Source organism: Neoarius graeffei, chromosome 4 (assembly GCF_027579695.1).
Source record: "Neoarius graeffei isolate fNeoGra1 chromosome 4, fNeoGra1.pri, whole genome shotgun sequence".
In the NCBI taxonomy this organism is placed as follows: Eukaryota; Metazoa; Chordata; class Actinopteri; order Siluriformes; family Ariidae; genus Neoarius; species Neoarius graeffei.
In genome coordinates this window covers 35,757,521-35,780,303 of record NC_083572.1, presented here as the reverse complement: position 1 = coordinate 35,780,303, position 22,783 = coordinate 35,757,521, and the positions used below count along the sequence as shown (strand labels likewise).

Sequence of the window (22,783 nt, the reverse complement as noted above, 5' to 3'; positions counted from 1 at the left end):
GAAGAAATTCCTGTCCCGGATCCGGATCGGCGCTGGTGTGAGAGATCCGTAATGTCCGGAGTGGCTGTCCGGGGCGGAGCATGACAGTTTGGGAAAATGCAAGGAAAAGAATTACGGAATTCTAAATATGAGCCAAAATATAAAACATTTCACTATAGCACCACTGTTAGGCTGATCGGGCTCATCTCTCTCTTGTCTGAGAAGCAAAATGGTATACTACGTCCTGATCAATTTGCATGTCTGTAGGACCTATGGTTTGGTCCGCAGGATCAATTTTAAGAGAGAAGAAGAAGAAGAAAAAAAATCGTAACGATAATTTGGCAGTGGGGGCATGGCCTAGCATCAGTTTGTGAATGGAGGGTGGGGCCAGGGAAGGTAAAAGGCAAAGTCAATGCACCTGTGATTAATTAATGTTGTGTGTCTGTGTTGTTGCAGTGACAGAGGATAGAAAAGAAGGGAGAGAGCAGAGAGAAGAAAGCTCTCCCGACCAGAACACGTGTGTGACTGTGTGTGAGCAGCGAGTGAGTAAAGCTGAAAAGCAGGAAAATAAAGTGTGTGTGGGTGTGTGTGTGTGTGTGTAAACATCAGCTCCCACCTGCCGTGCTTCTGTACTCCACCCACATCAGGGACATGTTACAGTGGTGCCGAAACCCAGGAGTATGAAAGGGAAGCCCCACATGGAGTCCTCCTCATTCAAAGAGCTCATCCATGCCCTCGTTCCTACCCAGCAGAACCAGCATCAAGTGCTGACCGCCCTCCGGAAGGAGCAAGAGCAACACTTTGAAGCCTTGATGCTGGCCCAGCAGGAAGATCGCCAGGCATTCTGGCATCTGCTTGTTTTGGCAGGGGCTTTGACCGCCACCACAGCGGACCCTCCTCACATCACCTTCACGAAGATGGGCCCACATGATGATTCGGAAGCTTTCCTCGCTCTCTTTGAGCAAGCAGCCGAAACATGAGGGTGGCCACTCAAGCAGCGCCTCCTCCCACTCCTAACTCACGAGGTGAAGCTCGCAGCACAGCAGCTCCCTACCAATAGCCGGCTCATGTACACCAACCTATAGAAAGCCATCCTGCAGTGTGTTGGCTGCTCCCCAGAACAACGCCACCAGCGCTTCCGGATACTGACATTGGAGGAGGTCGGCCAGCCGTTCGCATTTGGCCAGCATCTCCGGGACGCCTGCTGGCGGTGGCTGAGGGCGGAAGACCGCAACGCCAACAGGATCATTGATCTGGTGGCACTGGAACAGTTCATGTCTCGACTTCCGGAAGAAATGGTGGAATGAGTCCAGTGTCCTCACCCAGCATTGCTAGAACAAGCTAAGTTGGCAGAGGACCATCTGGTGGCGGTTCCGATGGCAGGCGGACAAGGTGCCTCTCCTCGCTTCTTTTCTCTCTCTCCTTTTCCCCCCTCTCTCACTTTCTCTTCCCCGCCCCATTCCCCCACCGCGGAGGCAGGGGCTGGCCCCTCCCCAGCCGGCCCGTCACACCCATGGTGTCCTTCCATCTCCCTCTTCCGTGTTTGTGTCTCCTCCCCCTCAGGTGAGTGACGCCCATAATGCCAGTGCAGAGGGAAGGCCTGGGTGCTGGCACGTGGGGGAGCCAGAGCATCTCCAGAGTCAGGGCTCTGTGATGGAGGTGGGAGCTGTGATCCGGATCCCCAACGCACCAGAGACCGCCCCTGATCGGGCCGGAATGTATCGCATATCAGTAGGTGTTCACGGGGATGCATATCATGCATTGGTGGATTCCAGTTGTAATCAGACCTCAATTCACCAAAGCCTGGTGCAAGGTGAGGCATTGGAGAGAGTACAAGCGGTGAAGGTGTTGTGTGTGCACGGGGAGTCACGCAGTCAAGAGACAAGACTCTGTGGCATGCATTTGACCAAGTGAGAGTAATCAACAGTCAAACTCTCCAGCCAAATGTGGCACCCACCTTCTCGTACTTAGCGATTATTAAAGATAGACTGTAGCAAGTGATGCAGGGCACTCAAACCAGTGAACAAATAACCCAGTTGTTAATCCCTAAGAGCCATAGGGAACTTGTGTTCCCTGTGGTTCACTTTAATCCCATGGCCAGACACTTAGGGCAGGATAAAACACTAGCCCGAATAATGGCCCAGTTCTATTGGCCAGGGATTCGCAGGGATGTTCGTCAGTGGTGTATGGCATGCCACGAATGCCAATCAGTAAATCCGGAAGCCACTCCAAAAGCACCTTTGCTCACTCTCCCTCTAATCGAGACCCCCTTTGAGAGAATTGGTATGGATCTCCTCGTGCTGACTGATCTAATGGCTCGATGATATCACATTATTTTAGTTTTGGTGGACTATGCAACGTGATATGAGGAAGCGGTGCCTCTCTGCAATATCTCAGCACGCAGTAATGCGGAAGCACTCTTCCATATTATCTCCCAGGTCGGGATTCTGAAAGAAACCCTGACCGACCAAGGCACTTTGTTTATGTCACGCACACTGCTCAAACTGTATGAGTTGACTGATCTCACTAAAAAAGGAGCACCAGATCTGGTCCAGTGGATGGAGCAGTGCCAACAGGCTTTCACCAGGGTTAATGCTGCACTGTGTGGGGGCCACTCTTACACTCACCTGACTTCTCTTTCCCCTTTATTTTGCAGACAGACACATCAGACAAGGGGCTGGAGGTGGTTTTGTCCCAAAAGGTGGAGGACAAGGAATGCCCCATGCTGTACATCAGCTGCAAGCTCTCAATGTGTGAGAGTAAGTACAGCACCATTGAGAAAGAGTGCTTGGCCATCAAGTGGGCGGTCCTCATCCTCCGGTATTACCTGCTGGGGCGCCCTTTCACCCTCTGTTCAGACCACGCCCCCCTTCAGTGGCTCCACCGCATGGAAGATGCCAATGCGCAGATCACCCGTTGGTATCTAGCCCTCCAGCCATTTAAATTTGAGGTGATCCACAGGCCGGGGGTGCAGATGGTAGTGGTGGACTTCCTGTCCCGTCGGGGGGAGTCCGCTGCAGGCCAGACAGCTCCCCAGCCTGAGTCGGGCGGTGGGGGGGTGTGGCAGTGGGGGTGTGGCCTAGTGTCAGTTTGTGAATAGAGGGCAGGGCCAGGGAAGGTGAGTGGCAAAGTCAGTACACCTGTGGTTAATTAACGTTGCGTGTCTGTGTTGTTGCAATGACAGAGGATAGAAAAGGAGGGAGAGAGCAGAGAGAGGAAAGCTCTCCCGACCAGAACATGTGTGTGTGTGTGTGTGTGTGTGTTGCGTGTGTGACTGTGTGTGAGCAGCGAGTGAGTAAAGCTGAAAAGCAGGAAAATAAAGTGTGTGTGTGTGTGTGTGTGTGTGTAAACATCAGCTCCCGCCTGCCGTGCTTCTGTACTCCACCCACATCAGGGACATATTACAGATAATAACAGGGTTATTCATGTTACTATATGCTTGGCCCCCTAATAAGAAAAATACAAATCCTAAGATTTACAGTAAGGTTCCATCTCCTTCAGGGCTTGGACTAAATAATAATAATAATAATAATAATAATAAATCCAAACAAAAACAATAAGGTTCCAACAGTTAATGCTTGGACTCCTAATAATGTTAGGAAGAACTATTTTGGAAACGCTTGCATTCTTTTGTGATCAGCTTGGCCTTATAGTTTACATGTGGCCTAGTTCATTTGTATATTGTCAATTTCAGATATAATTTCTGAGTGTTACCCTCAGCTGCTTCAACTTACACTTCTAACATTTTGGTGTGATGATTGTAACAATGGGAAACTACTATGCATTTTCGTTATTAATTGATTATTAGCATTTGCTCTTATCCTTACAAGTCATATTCTTGGCACAAAAAAGTGCTGGATGTTGAGGTCATATTTTAATTACCTTCATTCTCTCTTTGGAGCCATGCAGGTAATACAAAATATATAAGGCTACATCAGTCAAGCCTAAACAATATGTGCAGATTTACTAATATATAATAAAGATAAAATTAATTTATATAGCACTTTTTAAGCATTATACACAAAGTGCCTTCTCAAGACAAGACCAGCAGAATAACAAAAGCAACATACAAAGACCAAAAGTGGATAAAATGAGGGCACCAGATTAAATAAAATAAAATTTAATACAACAGAAAATGAAATATAAGAGAAAATAAGCGCGCACACACACATTCAAGATGGCTATATAAATCATACCAGCTGGTGCAACTTGGATACTTCATCAGTGATGAACCCAAGGTCAGAGGGTGTTTTGGGCCTTAGATTATCAGACACCCTCACCCAGGCAACTCAGCCAAGGGTGATCAGTCCCCAGCTTGTGTCCAAGTGGCGTGTTACACCATGGATCACCCCCTTGATCCACAGCCACCTCAATGTTTTTTTGACAGCTTCGATGATGTGCTTGGTAGGTCTTCTTTCCTGCAACCCTCTCCATGCCAAGGAGACTGAGTGTCCAGTATAGAGATTACCCTGTAAACCCCTGTAGCCTACCTCAGTGGGTTCACAGCAGGTCTCCCCCTCCCCCCCATGCCTTCTACATTCTACCAGTTTGAGATATTTGGCCTTGTATTACATTCCTGGGCTTCCTCTATCTGGCCTTTTTAGAGGGAAAGTGAGTTTCAACATAACCACTTGCTGAGAACATTCAGATGTTAAGACCAACTCTGCCATGAGCGTCATCCTTGCAGTGTGTTCCAGAAACATCAGCTGCTTCCCTAGGTTAACCTTCAGCTCCTAGTCACAAGCTCTGACTAGCAGCCCAGTTGAGGCCCTGAGCTCCACCTAAGGTTTTTCTCCTGCCCTGACAAAGGTGATGTGCCTTGTTTGGAGTTGATGTTTGCCCTGTTGGATTGCAATGCAGATGATGTCAGCTACTGCCTTCAGTACCTGCTCATGACACCACCTGTACCTCATCTTTCCCAAGGCTTTTGGGCAGCAGCTCAAGATGTGCTCCAAAGAACCTCTTTTCAAGCACAGTGGGCATGCCACGGTGTTGGCTAGACCCAAGCAATGCAGGTTAGATGGGCTTGGGAGGACATCATTCACTGACTGGATCAGAAACTTGAGTCTGGCTGGTTCTGATTTCCAAAGCTCAGCCCAGGTGATCTTACAGGCAGTTGTATGGTTCCAATTAGTCCAAGCTCCCTGCTTTTGCATAGCCACTGTTCTATGACAGTGTCCTTCTTCCATTTCTGCATGAATCTCTCCCTGGATCAACTGATCTCTCTCTCTCCCCCAGTCATTGTTGTGGCAAGGTTTTATGTAGCTTCAAAGTCCAGTTTGTCTGGCTGCCACAGAAATTACCAGGATTCTGTCTCAACCTTGCTTCAGCCTGTTCAACTGCCTCCTGCTCACTTCTTCCAAGTTTTAATTGTGATGTCTGTAGAGGAGACACTAGTGTCAGTTGTGTCTCCTATGAAGTAGCATCTCTCTGGCTCTGGTGACCTTAAAGGAAAACTCTGTGATTTTTTTTTTAACTTGGGCCCTATTTTCCCATCACTTTGGTTCCAAATATTTACTAGGGACGAAAACGATTGAAATTGGTCCAGTATTGAATTAGAACGCTATAACTGGCAACAGCAAAATGGCCATACAATGTAATTCTGCAGGGAAATTATTTGCGTCAAAGTAAACCACTTGGTTTCACCACTGACTGGCTCATTATGTTATTATAAGTGCCTGACAACATGGAAGGGGCACCTACAGAGATACACCTTTCTCTGTTTACCTCAATAACTATAAAGAAACTGTATAAAATGATTCTTTCTACAGTCCTAGGGGACAGGATCTTTCTCTTCTTCCAGTTTCTGACATAGTCCCCCATTTATTTATTTATTTATTCTTGTCATGGTCCTACCTGTGGGTTTCCTCTCTTCAGGTAACATCTCCACTCCTCTCCACTCAGCATTACCGGCCACGCCCGCATACACTTCCTCTTATTAACTCTCAGTGGCTGTCATTGACTGTTGCCTATCACCTGCTCCTCCTCTGTGTGTATTTAAGCTGCTGTCCTCCCAAGCTTCAGTGTCAGATCGTCTTCTAGGCATCGACTCCGTCAACTCTTCAGTCCTGGTAACCTGACCCTGCATTTCTGTCCCTTATCTTGCTACCTGATCTGTGACTCTGTGTTCCAGCCTGTTCCCCACTCTTGCCTGTTGTGCTGTCCTGTCTGTCTGCTGAGAGACTGCCTGAACACCTAGTGCCTACAGCCTCCCTACTCTGACAACACCTGATCCTGTCTGATCTCTGAAGCTAAGCAGGGTCGAGCCTGGTCAGTGCTTGGATGGGAGACTGCAGACATCACCACATCCTCCCAACTCCCTTTCCCCTGTTATCAATAAAACTCAACATTTAACTTGCGCTCTTGGGTCCTCGTCTGTTTCTCCTGACAATTCTGTTTCCGTTTGAGAGAATGCTGTGCGCATTCTGGCTGCTGCTTCTCACCAGAGCATTTTATTTTCCTTTTTGTGTGTGTGTGTTTGTGTAGTTTGATTTTTGTTTGAGTGTTTTGTCCACCAGTTGTGGTGTAGCTCCAGACCCAGTTTTGGGTATCGGTTCCCTCCAGGCCTTGGTGCGCCTTGGGTGATGCCTGTGCTTCTCGCTATGGACTGCAGTGAGCTCGTTGCTCTTTTAACATCATGGTTGTCCAGCGCTCTGTGCGGCGGTGATTCTGTGCTTGGCGTGGTGCTCCAAGCGATGTTGCTTGGTGGCATCGTGGTGCCTGTGCAGGTGGTTTGAGACATACTGGCGCTCTGCATGGCAGTGCTTTTGTGCTCGCTTTGTGGATCCAATGCGCAGTGTTTTGAGCAATATTGCCTGGCAGCGGCTGTGCAGGCAGTGTGGGACGTATTTTTGTGCGCTTTTTGGTGAGACTATGAGAATTACACCATTGGAATGACATCCTGACTTTTTTTTTTTGGTGGACATTTTCTTTTCCATCCTTAATTGTAAAGTGACTTTGGGTATGAGAAAGGCGCTATACAAATGTAACTGATTATTATTATTTTATTTATTATTCAGTGCCTGTAGTCAGTTATTGCGCAAGGGCTGTCTTCTGATGTTTACAAAAGAAGTCATGCAGAATTTATGAAGTTTATTTCGAAAGTAATACCTAAATATTTAGCTGATTACAACAATATGAAATGGGTGTCTGACAATATAGAAAAGATCACTTTTGTAAATCAGGTGGCACTGCATTTAAAACAGACATGGCATGGGAAACTTGCACATCTGTGAAGGAACCACTGAAAGGTACCTGCAGGTTTTAGAGCAACATATGCTTCCATCCCGACAATGTCTTTTTCAGGGGCATCCCTGCTTATTCCATCAAGAGTGTGGGTGTTAAACTGGCTTGCCTGCCTGCCTCTCATTGAAAATGCATGGCGCATTATAAAGCGTAAACTACAACAATGGAGACCCCAGACTGCTGAGCAACTGAAGTCCTATATCAAGCAAGAATAGAAAAGAATGTCACACTCAAAACTTCAATAATTGTTGTCCTCAGTTCGAAAATGCTTACTGAGTAAAAGAAAAGGTGATATAAAACAGTGGTGAACATGCCTCTGTCCCAACATTGTTGGAATGTGTTACAGGCATCACATTAAGAATGAGTGTATATTTACAAAAAACAGTAAAGTTTATCAGTTTGAACATCTTGTCTTTGCATTGTATTCAGTTGAACATAGGAAGAAAAAGGATTTGCAAATCATTACATTCTGTTTTTATTTACGTTTTACACCATCACAACCTTTTTGGAATTTGGGTTGGACTTTAAGAGGACACTTAAAGTACAAAACTCACTTTTTCGGTGTTTATGCACATACATTTGGATATCTGGAATGCCTATCAACCCACGAACTCTGAAATAAGGCAACCCAGTCAGTTTCTTTGGGATGCCTATTTCAGAAAATGTGCTTCAACAAGCTGTTCAGATTTGGCTCCACTTTCTATGTCACAAGGCTCATTAGAATTACATTGCCCCTTATATATCCACTCGCTTGAGAACTGCCTTTGCAAATGAATGTTCATGAGGAATGTGCTACCTGATTGGCTTGCAGAAGAGGTGGGTAGGGTAAACAGTGGCTCATTATCATTTAAAGGAACAGGCATTCAAATGAGCCATATTGAACAGGGCTGTTTAGACATGGTGAGACCGGTGCTGTGGTGCATTATCCTTGTAGCATTTTGACCAAAACATGTAACAGATATTTCATTAAGGCATCAGGGAACTGTGTCAACTTGTGGAAAAGGTGTATAATATGTCACCTTTTAAACTTTAAAATCCTCTAGATTCAATCCAGAGAAATGCTATTCAGGTATCTTCACTCATCTCCTACATAGAGGATAAAACATCAAAGCTATACTTATCAGGAGCACATAAAATTATTTGACTAATAGAAACTATGGTAATCATTTGCAGCTGTTGAGGGTAACTATGACCAGGATGTATTTTGGTTATTTAATTGATTAACTATGTATGTATTGCACATTGGTAATCTATATACCTTTACCACAGGAAACACTGATGAGGCCCAGAAAGCCTAACTGGTCTACAGAGCAAAAGCTGCTATTGGTGCAGCTAGTGAAAGCAAGGAGAGAAGGTCTACTGACTGGCAGGCATTCTTGCCGTGAAACCGCAACTAACCGGAGATGGGCATGGGATGAGATTGCAGAGGAAATTTCCACTGCTTACCCTGATGTTCCCCGTACGGGAAAGGAGTGTGAGAGACACTGGTTTATAGAGCAAGCCAAAGCCAGAGAGGCTATGGTAAACCAAAAGTCACCTACAGGTATGAAAGTAGCATGTGTGTATTTGTCAGTAACACAATGGTCATGATTGTAATGATAGGGAACTGAACAATACCACTGATCAGGAACCGTCCAGAGCCTCAAAAACATACACACACATTCAGAGATTGGCACAGGAAAATTAAAGCTGTATACATGGGGCATATTGGTGCCCTCCATAATTATTGGCACCCTTCATCTAAAATTTTGTTTTTTAAATGATTGTGTAAAATAAACATTACAAACAATGACTCAAACATTTTTTACCAAAGAAATTCTGATTAGAATGAGAAATTAAAGAAAAACATTCTTGAAAAACTTTTTTCATTTGCTTTTGTTCCAAGGATCTTCTCCTGTCTCCCTGGAGCATAAATATGCATTTAGGTAAAATTCCTTCCTCTAAAGATTTTTCAACATAAAGGTGATGATTGTTAACCTGAACAAGTCAGGTAATTAAGTTAAAAATATATTGAGAATTGCAAATAGTATGAAGCACAATTCTCTCTTTCCATGCAATTTTTAACACATCCATTTAGTTTGGCAGTATTTATAAATGTTGACTCCAAGCATTCAATTACTTAACAAGATCTAAGGCTGAATTTGACAAAATTGATAACTATGGGAGATTTCAATAAAGCTGGGCACAGTAGGAGATGTGATTAGATGCAGTGTCTTTTGACAATGACGCATTTTAAATGAAATGAGGTAGTGGTAACTGATTATTTCAGACTGAGATAGTGTAACTGTTTTCTATATTATATCAAATGTAAGTACTAATTCAAAGTGTGTACTCCATCATGGGTAGGGCCTGTTATATTATGGTTGACTTTTTGTCTAATATTGACAAAAAATACTGCTCTAAGGGTCTTGTGTATTATCAGTGTGAATATTGAATTAAAGAACAATTATTGCTTTTTTGATTGAAGCAGAGGAAAGATGAGGTGAAAACATGTGAAACATTACATTGGCTTCATTTGTGTGTCAGTGAGTAATGTTACAGTATTCTCTCAACCCAAGGAACTATGTTTCAAACCTGAATTCCTAGATATTGGCACAATTGTTACATTTAGCTGTCCATACAGGAATTGGAAAAAAAAGCTCATAATGGCATGATAATAATAATAATAATAATAATAATAATAATAATGGCAGTCAGGTAATTTCCTGAATGCTATTATTTTGTGCTAAATTTAGTGCTCTTTTATTCTTTGTTTGAAGGCCATACCTTCTGGAGAGGCAATCAACATACCTGAGGTCGGTCATTGCCCATTTGATATCCAGAGCTTCTCTTTCAATGGCAGCATACCTTTGTTCGGCAGGGGTTAACTTCTGACTGATGAGTGCATGGGGTGTCCTCCATCGAAGGTTTGGGAGAGCACAGTGCCCAGGCCCATCTCTGACATGTCTATCTGCATGCTGAAGGGACAACTGAAGTTAGGGTTGTGCAGGGCTGGGGATCTGGTGAGGCCTGTCTTCAGGGCCTGAAATGCCTGCTCAACCTCGGTGGCCTATCAGACCTGGGCTAGCTGTCCCTTTTTTGTCATATCTGAAAGGGTAGATGCTAGGGATGAAAAATTAGGGACATATATGTGAAGGTTCTTAGTCTTCCAGGTAATCATAAACCATAGGTGCTGAAAAAGACAACTGGACTTGCTTGAAATTCTTGAAGAAGTTTCACCTCTCATCCAGAAGGCTTCTTCAGTTCAGTCTGACTAGTGGGGAGTTCCAGGTATTTATCCTCTTGTGGACCAAAAGCAACCCTATGTCATGGTCCTACCTGTGGGCTTCTCTCTTCAGGTAACATCTCCACTCAGCATTACTGAGCTTCCATCTCTGGTCAGTGGAAGCAGTTCCTCATTTTAGCAAGGATGTTATGACCACCTGTGTGGTCCTGAGAGGATGTGAGTGAGTGAGGTACATTATGATGTTGACTTTGGATCAGGGGACCACCAGCAGGTCACAAGGTTGCCCCCAGTGTTCGATATGGTAGTATAGAAGGCCCCCTAGAATGAGGAAGTAGGCCAGGGGTAAGAGGTGCACAGCTTGTTGGTCCTCACCCTCGACCAATTGCATCTGTCCCCAGCAGTGCTTTAGTCAGACATTCTGCTTCTGCTCCCAGCTGAAGTTCCCCTCATGGAGGACCTCCTGCCTCCTGAAACACAAGAGAGATAGGGCTAGTGGCAAAGGGGGACTAGCCCGCAGCCACAGCATCAGAGCTTTTCTTGGATCCCTCAGCAAGGAGGACATCTTTGCTATTGGGTAGCACTGTCGCAGTCTCCTTACTAGCCTGGGATATCTGCCTCTTTGCAAGGAACCGACAGCTGTGATTGAAATCAGGGACCATTTTTTTTCCCTATAAGCAGAGGGATAGGTGGGTCAGGCATTACCACCACTAACAGTTCCCACTCACCTCAGTGATCTCCCTGGAAGCCTGATGGCAGCCACCTCTCATGCATCATCATCCATGTAGGTTACAATCATGGTACCACATCGGGTTACAGGTGTTGGGAAGGCCAAGGGCCAGGTGAGGATGATGGTGCTCCTAAAATCCAGAATGGCCTTGACAGGTTTGCCATCCAGCCATAGTGTGACACATGGGTTCTGGGAGCCTGGTCGGGTGTGAAATGCACAACCCGCCAGCCAAGGTTTCTTTGCCAAGTCATGGGAGTAGGCTCAGTCTCAGTGGGCATGGTTATGTCCCACAGAGTGGGGCTGTGAGATCAGGGTTGTATACGTCACTGAGGGGTCTCAACTTGAGACAGTCATGGAGCTTGTCACCTTGGTCCAAGCAGCTTGGATTCCAGAATTTCTTTCTTTAGCAGCTGGTAATCTTCAGCTGTGGTGGGGGAAGAGAATGATAGGCCCGTTGAACATCTCCTGTCAACAGGGAGGCCAGGACTCCAACCCATTCCTCTTCAGCCCAATTCTCAAAAACTGAGTGATAGGCTTCTATGTCATCATGTGGGCCAAGCTTGCCAAGCAGTTTTTGAGTTAACTGTTGGGGGTCAGGGAGGCATAGGAGGGGAACCCCCTCTGTGGTTTGGCGATGCAGCAATTCTTGATTTGCTACCTGGCGACCTCAGGCCAGTTCCTGTGTCATCTGCTGCTGCAGGTTGGCCTCCAGGAGGTGCTGAATAAGAGGCTCCATGTGGTTAGGAAGGGTGTGGGTGGAGCCTCTGTTCATGCCCACATGCTTCACTCCTGTAGAGATTTGTGGCTGTGACAGACAGAATACAAACTCAGACCCAGGAGCTGAGGAAGAAATTTTAGTGGTGTTTTATAGTTTGTTTGTGGGAGAATGGGAAAAGGGAAGGTGAAGAGGGGAAGGGTGCAGGATGAATGGTGCTCGGCCAGCTATAGGCAGCGGTCAGGCGGTGGGGAGCTGGCGGGCCATGGGCTTTTCCAGCGAGTCGGCAGCAGTTCTTCTGAGGTGCTGTCAAAACATCCAAGCCAGGAGCAGTCTCGAGCTTTTGTCTGCAGCATCTTCTTCAGTGCTCTCTAAAGGAGAGGAGAGATGCATCAGTCTCAGGCACATGAGACATTGACATTAACTTGAGTGAAGAGGATGAACCATTTATACTCTCCTGTGAGCTGTCATAGGGTAGAGAACGGCACCTCTTTAATTCGCCACATCTGTGCAAGCTCCACCCTTTAGCCATGCACTCTCCAACTGTCCAGAACACCAAGTGGTGCTGAATGGGAGCTGTCTTTTCAGCACTGGGAGAGTGGTAGCACAAGGAGCCATCCTTTTCTTGGGTGAAGAAACTCCGGGGCTTTCACCACACTATACATATACTGTATGCACAGCAGTTAAATACATTTCTCACACTTGAGCCTCCTAGTCAGTGGATAGCCATTTAGTTCAGTTCAGTTTGTTTGTCATATGTATGTGAACATAGGGTCAACATTACAGTGAAACGCATTGGATGAGAAAAGAAACAGAAACAAGTCTCTCAGCATTGGAGCCCTACAGAAGTTTAAAAGTAGAGCAGTATAACAATTAAAGGTCATAAACATAAAATAGAAATAAAATTAAAATAAATATAGAAATTGAAAAATTAAAAGTCATATATAAGGTAAAGTCTGTGCATGCATTATCTCATGGGGGTGTGGGAAGGGGGTGTAGTGCAAGTGCCAGTATTGCACACTGGCGAAAGTTACGTGTGAGTTGCACATTGGGGAAAGACAAATTAAGTACTATAACCAATTAGTGGTTGCACAGTTAACATTACAGACAGAGTAAACAGAGTTTTGTGGTATATTGGTAAACAGTGCAAAGTGGAATGTTTAGGTGTTGGAGTTAAGAAGTCTGATCGCCTGATGATTAACTGTTCTTGAGTCTGGTAGTCCATGCAGCCATGCTTCAGATTAACCTGCCAGACAGTAACAAGGAGAACAGCTGGTGTGCTGGGTGACTGTGGTCCTTAATGATGCTGTGTGCCCTCGGCAGGCACTGTTGGAGGTAGATGTCCTGAATGGCACGGAGACTTTTGCCACTGTTGTGCTGTGCTGCCTCCACTACTCTGTTTCGTGATTTCCAGCTGTAGGCAGAGAAGCTCTCATACCATACTGTAATGCAGCCCATCAACAAGCTCTTGATTGTGCATCTGTAGAAGTTTGAGATTATGTTGGTGTTCATGCCAAACTTTTTCAGCCTACTCAGGAAGTAGAGCCGCTGATGAGCGTTCCTGACCACAGTGTCTGTGTGTGTTTTCCAAGAGAGGTGTTCCATGATGTTCACACCAAGGAACTTGAAGCTACTGACCCTTTTGACTTCAGCTTTGCTGATGTAGATGGGCTAGTGTGCCCCCCCCCCCTTGTGTCTCCTGTGGTGCACTCTCATTTTCTTAGTTTTACTGATGTTGAGAGGGAGGTTGTTGTCCTGGCACCAGCTGGTTAATGCCTTCACTTGCTCTCTGTATGTTGTCATGATGAGGCTCAAGATGGTTGTGTCGTCAGCAAACTTAAGGATGACGTTGGAGCTGTGTTTAGCAGTACAGTCTTGAGTGAACAAGAAGTACAAGAGGGGATTGCGCACACAGCCCTGTGGCGCACCTGTATTCAGGATCAGTGAGGAGGAAGCATGGCTGCCAATTCTCACCAACTGGGGTCTGCCCATCAGAAAGTTGTAAATCCATCTGCAAATGGACATCCCCAATCCAAGATCATTGAGCTTGGAGACTACTTTTGAAGGGGTAACGGTGTTGAATGCCAAACTGTAATCAATGAACAGGATTCTCACATATGTATTCCCTTTTTCCAGATGGGTGAGGGCAGTGTGTCACCAAGGTGATAGCATCCTCCATGGCCCTGTTTGATCTGTAAGTGAACTGAAGAGGATCTAAGATGTCAGGGAGGGAGAAGCAGATGCAAGTTTTTACCCGCCACTCAAAGCACTTCATGATGACTGATGTCAGTGTAACAGGGTGGCACTGACATCAGACAGATGACCCCTGATTTCTTTGGGGCAGGAATGATGGTGGATGCCTTGTGGGAGGTGGGGACCACATACTGTCTTAGGGAGAGGTTGAAGATCTTTGTGAATACCTCTGCCAACTGGTAAGCACAAGCCCTGAGAGCACGGTCTGGAATGCCATCTGGCCCCAGAGCTTTGTAAAGGTTGATCTTTTTGAAGGACCATCTCACATCAGCCATTTCTAGGATTAGCATAGCCGCCTCCATGCCCACATGAGAACATATGGTGGGTTCTGTGTTGACTGCATCAGAATGAGCATAGAAGGTGTTGAGCTCTTCTGGGAGAGACACGGTAGACTGGAAACTAACTCTGCTTTCCTTTTTGTACTCCATGATGCAGTGTAATCCACTCCACATGTGTTTGAGATTGGAGCTATGGTAACTGGATTCCACTTTGTCCTTATAGTCTCTCTTGGTCTCTCTATAGTCTCTTCCTAATGGACTTCTGGAGGTTGTATCTGGCTGCTTTGTAGGCGTCAGGGTCACCTGAGTTAAAGGCAGAGGTCTGCACTTTGAGCTTAGTGCGAATCTCACCGGTAACCCAGGGTTTCTGGATTGGATATGCGCAGAGCCTATGACAGAGTCTGTAAATTCACCGATGTTGCCGTCAGCTCCATTCTCAAAAATCTGCCAGTTATCTCAAAGCATCTGTAAGATGCCCTCAGCCTCACTCTCCCATTTGTAGATGTGCTTGGAAACCATTTTTTCCCATTTAAGTTTCTGCCTGTAATATGAAACACTGTTCTGCCTTTCCAAAAGCAGGGCAGGGAGAGGTTTGTAATAGTCCTTGAATGAGGTGTAATAATGATCCAGTGTCTGATGACCTCTGGTAGGAAAAGTAATGTGCTGGTGGCATTTTGGGAGGACCTTCTTCATGCTGACTTTAGGACAGAATGTAGGAGGAAGACTCTAGAGGAAAGACTGAAATGTGCAGTTAACCATATTGTCTAAAGAGGAGGCCCTGAGAACAAGCACAAAAATTAAAACAGCATGTGGATTTAAAACTCTGCAGGATGGGGCAAGTCCTGGTGAACCTCCTGGAATGGGACCAAAAATGGAATGATTTTGAAAAGGCCCTGCCGTCTGTGCATTCTACCCCACTTGGATTGTTCCAATTCTTCTGGTAACCAGAGCATTGCAATGAATGCCCCTTCCATCCAACTGGACTTCCTACAGTTTGGGGAGTCTTGCAAAGTTACTGATGTTAAGACATTGATGAATGGTATGAAAACTCTTCATTTCTTAGACCTTTGTCTGATATAGAGTTGCTTGGCAATTTAAGTGCATTGCATGATGGCCCTGCTTGAAGTTGGTGGCTAGCAGTCACACAGTAACTGATTGGATTGCATAGTATCATTTTAGAAACCTCTGCCCACCTGAAATTAAAAATCAGTTCTGTACCTCAATACAAACTTCAGATCAATGTATATGGGACTTTGGATATGATTACAGAGCTTGAAATGGTGGCCAGACATAAGAAACAATGCGCTGGATCTTAAAAACCTGTGGTACAAGACTGGTCACTAGATTCCATCATGTGGATTGCACAGTGAGCTTGTTGGTAGTATTGTGGCAATCATGGCTCAAATGAAGCAAAGGTAAACAATAGATCTCTGAGGGAAGTCTTCATTTGTGGCTGAGAGGGCAACAGTGAACCAGCAAATACCTCAAAAATATTTTCTTGCAGTTTATGAATTTATGAATGAGAAAATACAGCCCTGAATCAGAAAAAATTGGAAGAGTCAGGGAAATGCAAATAAAAAAACTGATTTCTAAACTTAATTTGACTTGTATTTCATTGCAGACAGTATGAACCCAAGATATTTTGTGTTTTGTCTGGTCAGCATCATTTCATTTGCTAATATACATCCATTCCTGCATTTCAGGCCTGTAACGCATTCCAAAATAGTTGGGACAGGGGCAATTTAGGGCTAACAATGGGTTGAAACAATAAATAGTGATGTGACCTGAAACAGGTGATTGTAATCTTGATTTGGTATAACATCAGTATCTAAGAAAGTCCTAGTCTTTGAGAAGCAAAGATGGGCTTAAGATCTCCAATTTGTGAACAAATGCATGAGAAAATAACTGAAATATTTAAAAACAATGTTCCTCAAAGAAAGATCAGAAGGGATTTGGATAATTCATCCTCTGCGGTGCATAATATTATTAAACAATTCGAGGAATATGGAGGAATTTTGGTGCGTAAGGGGGAAGGGTGCAAAACTAAGCTGAACACCCATGATCTCTGATCCCTCAAATGGCACTGCATTAAGAATCATCATTCTATTTCCTTCACTCCAGACCGCCAGGGCACTAGTGGAAGGATCTTTGCATCCGCGCGTTTCGAGAGTCGCATACAAAAGTTGTTATCTCATGACGTATGACGTGCCTGCCTATATAAGGCAACATCCCACGTCATTTGGCCTCTTCTTTTTTCTCACGTTGGAATTGCATCTTTTCTATTGGAATTGTGTTAACTGTGGGAATACCTGCAACAATCTACAGTGCAGCTCGTGACTGAAGAGGACTTCAGTGGGACTCGACTCCACGCGAGCTGTTTGGTCGCCAAGGTAACTTGTTTTATGCATCGATAGTCACTGAATCTTGGCTGCCAAGTTTTCAGGGGCGGTTATTATATTGGTCTTGTCACAAACTGCTCGGTTGCCGGCAGGTTTGTCAGTGTTGAGTGAGTTAGCGAATTGGTTGCCAATAACGTTAACGTGTACTTACAACTTTACGTGAACATCGGTTTTCTGGTTGCTAGTAAATCGTTGTCTGTAGCGGTAAAGTTGCGCTTGTGAACTCGCTAGCCTTGGTTGCCAGGCTAGCAAGCAGCGCTACACCTTGCTTCTTTTCTAAAAAAAAAAAAAATCGCGAGTGAGTAGACACTGAGATGGATTCAGTGAGGTGTTCCACTTGCCCCAATTTAATGGAGGTGCTGGATGCACATGATCGCTGCGCGGAGTGCCTTGGCATGCAACATCTAAGGGAGGCAATGTCTGATCCATGCTCTTCCTGTGCGTTAATGCCGCTTACTGTTAGACAGGCACGGTTGGCTGGTGTGGAACGTGCGTCTAGCAGTTTTCTGCTCTCAGATTCTCAGACACAGCGTAAGCTTTCACCACCAGTGCATGCAAAACAGCGCAAAAAATCTAAGTCTTCGGAGTTAGAGCGTAAAGTGGAACTGCTCTCATCTACAGTGGAGCGTCTGCTGCCTCTGCTTGCAAGGCTCCCCCCTACAGCAGGGGCACAGGTAGGTACTGTAGAGGAACAGCCTGCACCGCTTGCCTCCTTGTCACCCGTTGGCTCATGTTCTCAGCCACCTGACCAAGAGGAAGTGATGTCTGTGGCTGCCTCAGACACCTTTTTCAGTCAGCCTTCTTCCTCGGCGCAGCCACCAAACGAAGTCCTGCCAGGTGTTGAGCCCCATGATTTGGGCAGTGATGTTACCTCTGGGCGATCTGGGGAGTCTGCCTCAGTGGTGGGTTCGGTGGAGGCCACACTGAAGGCTTTGCTTGCACGTTTGTAGTTGGACACCCCAGCGCCTCCTACCGGATCTGAGAACATGTTCCTGCGCCGTGTTCAGCGTGCCTCTCTGGTAATTCCACAGTGTCGTGACTTTCCTTCTGTGGTGGCCTCTGCCCTGGAGGCTGCTACGAAACCTGCCCGTCCAGACCAGATGTCTCACATGCCTGCGGCGATGCAGGACCCCGGTGCTGTTGGCTTGGGTAGCATGCCAGTAGTCGAATCAAGCATTGCTTTGCTCATTGTGTCTCTCGATGAAGCACTTCGGGAGCAGGTGCGTTGTCCTAACGCTGAGTGCCGCCGCACAGATGAGCTACTTTCTCGTGCTTACAACTCTACTTCCTTTCTTGGAAGGGTGTCTAACTCGCTGGCACACATGCTTGTTATGCTGCACTTGACACTCAACACATCATCGGCAGACCCACTGGCGGCTGAGGTACTGGAACTTGCACTGCAGGCTATGGGTGTCATTGCCAACCAGTGTGGCACTACCTTGGGCACCTTGCTGCAAGCCCGTCGGCAAGTGTGGCTGGCTCAATCGCCTCTGCCAGAAGTATGCAGGAACAACCTGAGGCACCTCCCACTGGCACCTGGACAGGTCTTTGGGCCAGCAGCACAAGAGGCTCTTGACAGACGTGTGTCTGTTACAGAGTCTCGCTCCCGTCATGTGGGCGTAGCACCCACCTTCAGAGCTCCACCAAACCCTTCTGCCTCACGCTTTAGGCATGTGGCCCCTAGAGCTGCACAAAGGTCTCCCCATCGACCCCAGCAGCAGGCCCCCAATCCCCCATCTCCCTCGGCCAGGCAGGGTGGCACTCAGCCACACATGAGTTTTCGCCCTTTTCGACAGACGGGTCCTCCCCGCCGTCGTCGCCCCCCCATCCCTTCCGAAAAACGTAGACAGGACCACTGACAGGTCAGGGCCAGTGGCAGGAGTTTTTACAGGCAGCCAGATAGCACGTTGGCGCGAAATAACAACCAACCAATGGCTACTCACCACCCTTTCAGAAGGGTACCGCCTGCAATTCCGCCGCCGGCCACCAATGCATTCGGGTGTGAGGCAGACAGTTATAACCAATCCAAGACAGGCAGAAGCCTTGTCAAGAGAAGTTCAGTTGTTGCTACAAAAAGGAGCCATAGAGATGGTCGGCCCCATTGTTCACCCAGGGGGTTTCTTTTCAGTTTATTTTCTCGTTCCAAAGAAAGACGGCGGGTTCAGGCCGATTTTAGATTTAAGAAGGTTAAACCATTTCTTGAAGGTGCTTCCTTTTCGAATGCTATGAACAACAGATGTACTGCAAGCGGTCACAAACCAGGACTGGTTTGTGACTGTAGATCTCGAGGACGCCTATTTTCACATACCCATTGCCGTGGACCACAGGCGCTTCCTTTGTTTTTCGTTCATGGGAAAGATTTTTCAGTTCAGAATTCTCCCCTTTGGACTTTCTCTGGCGCCAAGGGTGTTCTCGAAATGCATCCAAGTAGCACTAGAACCCCTTCAGAAGGAGGGTGTAAGAGTGCTCCCTTACCTGGACAACTGGCTTCTCTGTGCGGCATTGCCCGAACAGGCCAGGGAACATGCTCACTGGTTGCTACTACACATTACGGCTCTGGGGTTCAGGGTGAACCAGAGGAAGTGCAAACTGGTCCCAGTCCAAGCAACACGTTTCATCGGCCTTGCCCTGGATTCGAACACTACGCTGGCCAGTCCCACGCCAGACAGAATAAGTTCAATTCTCACTGGCGTGAACCACCTTCGTGTCGGGGGAACTCGGCGTTACATTTCTCTCCTTCGGCTGTTGGGGAAACTCACAGCGGCCTCAGTAGTCATTCCTCTGGGTCTTCTGTGGCTAAGGGCTTTTCAGAGATGGCTTCTTCAACTGCGTCTGTGTCCAGTGCGAGACAGGCACATGAGGGTGAGAATAACACGCCGTTGCATGCTCACGCTAAGACCTTGGTCCCAGGCACACTTTCTCACTCGTGGAGTTCCACTTGGTCCCCCACCGGGACGGTGGGAGGTTATCCGGACAGATGCTTCCCTCATGGGTTGGGGTGGAGTCTGGCGTCGGCAAGGTGTGAACGGCACCTGGCCTGCTCCATGGTGCACGTCCCACATCAACACACTGGAGTTGATGGCGGTGTTTCTGACGTTGCGCCACTTTCAGGAAGTGCTGCGGGGCAAACATGTATTGGTACGTACAGACAATGTGGCAACTGTTTTCTATATCAATCATCAGGGGGGCACAAGGTCTGTAGCTGCGCTTCAGGTGGCTCACAGTCTCCTAGTATGGGCTCAGGACAACCTCCTTTCCATAAGGGCATCTTATCTACCTGGACGCCTAAACAGTGTGGCAGATGCTCTGTCACGCGGCAAGGTGTCTCAAGGGGATTGGAAACTGCATCCAGACACGGTGGAATAGACCTGGAAAACCTATGGGAGAGCAACTGTGGACCTGTTTGCGAGCAGTCAGACAACTCATTGTCCGACATGGTTTTCCCTGGAAGAAGAAACGGCAGCGTTGGGCCAGGATGCTCTGGCCCACGACTGGCCTAGGGCCATCCTTTATGCCTTTCCCCCTCTACCACTGTTGTGGAGGACTCTCTGCCGTGTGCACGATCACGGTCACCATGTGCTATTGATAGCTCCTCATTGGCCATCCAGGCCATGGTTCCAGCTCCTGCTGTCACTACTAGTGGGACCCCCTTGTCAGCTGCCCAGCAGGCCCGACTTGCTGACGCAGATGGAGGGCAGGATTCAACACCCATGTCCCGAACGCCTGAAGCTCTGGGTGTGGCCCTTGGGGCCCCGGGGCTACTACTGGAGTGTTCAGAAGGGACCAGGAACATTGTGGTGAACGCACGTGCAGAATCTACCCGACACTTGTATGCAGGCAAGTGGAAGGTGTTCTGTGATTGGTGTGCAGAACGCAACATTGACCCCCTAAGCTGCTCTGTTCCACAGATTTTAGATTTCCTGCAGCACCTTTTGGAGCTTGGCAGGGCTGCATCTACACTTAAGGTGTATGTTGCAGCACTAACAGCCCACCGTTCAGAGGTTGGAGGTGTTTCACTTGGGTCCCACCAGCTGGTGGTAGCCTTTTTGAGAGGGGCAGTTCGTCTTAATCCTCCTCATTTTGTGCGGAGTCCGTCATGGGATCTGAACACTGTGCTCGAATCCTTTGCTTGCCTCCTTATGAGCCCCTGGCAGCAGCTGACATTAAGTGGCTATCTGTTAAAACAGCTTTTCTCCTTGCCATCACAACAGCCCGGCATGTGAGTGAGCTACATACCCTCTCAGTGAGTACTGTTTGTCTTCGTTGGGGCCCTATGTTTGACAGTGTTTCATTGTGGCCTAACCCAGCTTTCCTCCCGAAAGTCTTATCTCCCCAGTTTAGCAACCAGCCGATTTTGCTGACTGCTATACCGGCGGACAGGATGGACTTGCGTGCTGAGTTGTGCCCTGTCAGGGCTCTGAGGTTTTAGTTTGATAGGACGGCAGCCTTTCATATGACAGACCAATTGTTTGTATGTTTTGGTGGCGTTCCGAGAGGAAGGCCTCTGTCCAAGCAGCGGCTCTCCCGTTGGGTTGTGGAGGCAATCACCCATGCCTATGAATCTATGGGACGTACTGTGCCCTCTCCTGTCCGCTGCCATTCGACATGTGCTCAGGCAACATCATGGGCAGCTCTCCGGGGTGTACCACTCTCTGACATTTGTGCTGCTGCAACTTGGTCCAATACATGTACATTTGCCCGGTACTACAGGCTAAATGTTGCGTCCATGCCATTGCTGTGTGCAGCTGTTCTTCCAGAAGGTGGTGATGCTCTTCTGAATTCCTCGTGACTGGGTTGGTATTCGTCTTCCACTAGTGCTTTTAGCACCGCCCTGGCAGTCTGGAGTGAAGGAAATAGAACGCTGGTTACGAATGTAACCGTGGTTCTATGACTAAGTGGAAGACCGTCAGGGTCTTTGGTCACTCAGATTGCGCGAGAATGATCTTGAGGCCAAATGGCATGGGATGTTGCCTTATATAGGCAGGCACATCATACGTCATGAGATGACAACTTTTGTATGCGACTCTCGAAACGCGCGGATGCAAAGATCCTTCCACTAGTGCTTTTAGCACCGCCCTGGCGGTCTTCCACTTAGTCATAGAACCACGGTTACATTCATAACCAGCGTTCAGCTACCACTGATATAACCAAGTTGACTCTGAATTACTTTGGTAAATCTTTGTCAAGCACTATAATAGGGCATTACAGCCACAAATGCTAGTTAAAACTTTCCTGTGTGAAAAGGAAGCCTTATGTTAACTGTGTCCAGAAGCACTATCAACTTATTTGGCCTCGAAGGCATCTGGGATGGACCATCACACAGTGGAAACATATATTGTGGTAGATGAATCAGTATTTCAGGTCGTTTTTGGAAAAAATGGATGCCGTTTTCTCTGGACCAAAGACAAAAAGGACAATCCAGGCTGTTACCAGCAAAAAGTCCAAAAACCAGGGTCTGTCATGTTGTGTCTGTGTGTCTGGGTTGTGTCTGTGCCCATGACAAAGGTAATTTACACTTCTGTGATGGCAGCATTAATGCAGAAAAGTATGTTGAGATTTTAGAGCAACATATTCTGCCTTCAAAATGACGTTTTTTCCAGGGACACCCATGCATATTTCAACAAGACCTGTTTGCAGGGAGAATTGGACCAAATAACACCTGAAATGCTTCATTACTTGGTGTCTTCAGTCCCTAAACATCATTTAAGTGTTGTGAGAAGGAAAGGCAACATTGCAAAGTGGTAAACGCTTTACTGTGCCATCTTTTTTTGAAAATAGAAGAAGACATGGAAGCCGCCATGGGGTCAATCCATGTAAAATCACCAGAGGCCTCGCCACTGACCATCTCAGATTTGCTTCATACTTTTTTGAAATATTGTCAGTGTGCCCAATAAATAGTGTACAAAACTTTAGGCTTGTACCTTCATTAGGCTCTGAGATATAGGGGCTTAAAAAAGGGGC

The 22,783-nt window shown here is 46.8% G+C and overlaps 1 protein-coding gene across 8 annotated transcripts in view; it reads left to right on the top strand.

Annotated features, from left to right (window-relative positions):
• si:dkey-6e2.2 (uncharacterized) overlaps positions 1–22,783 on the top strand; it is an 84,219-nt gene that overhangs the window by 33,788 nt on the left and 27,648 nt on the right. For all 8 annotated transcript variants that reach the window (XM_060919192.1, XM_060919188.1, XM_060919187.1 and 5 more), the window contains one exon: positions 8,494–8,767. In XM_060919192.1, coding sequence (XP_060775175.1) covers positions 8,503–8,767 — 265 coding nt within the window. In that variant the 5' untranslated portion in view covers positions 8,494–8,502. The remainder of the gene's footprint in view (positions 1–8,493; positions 8,768–22,783) is intronic.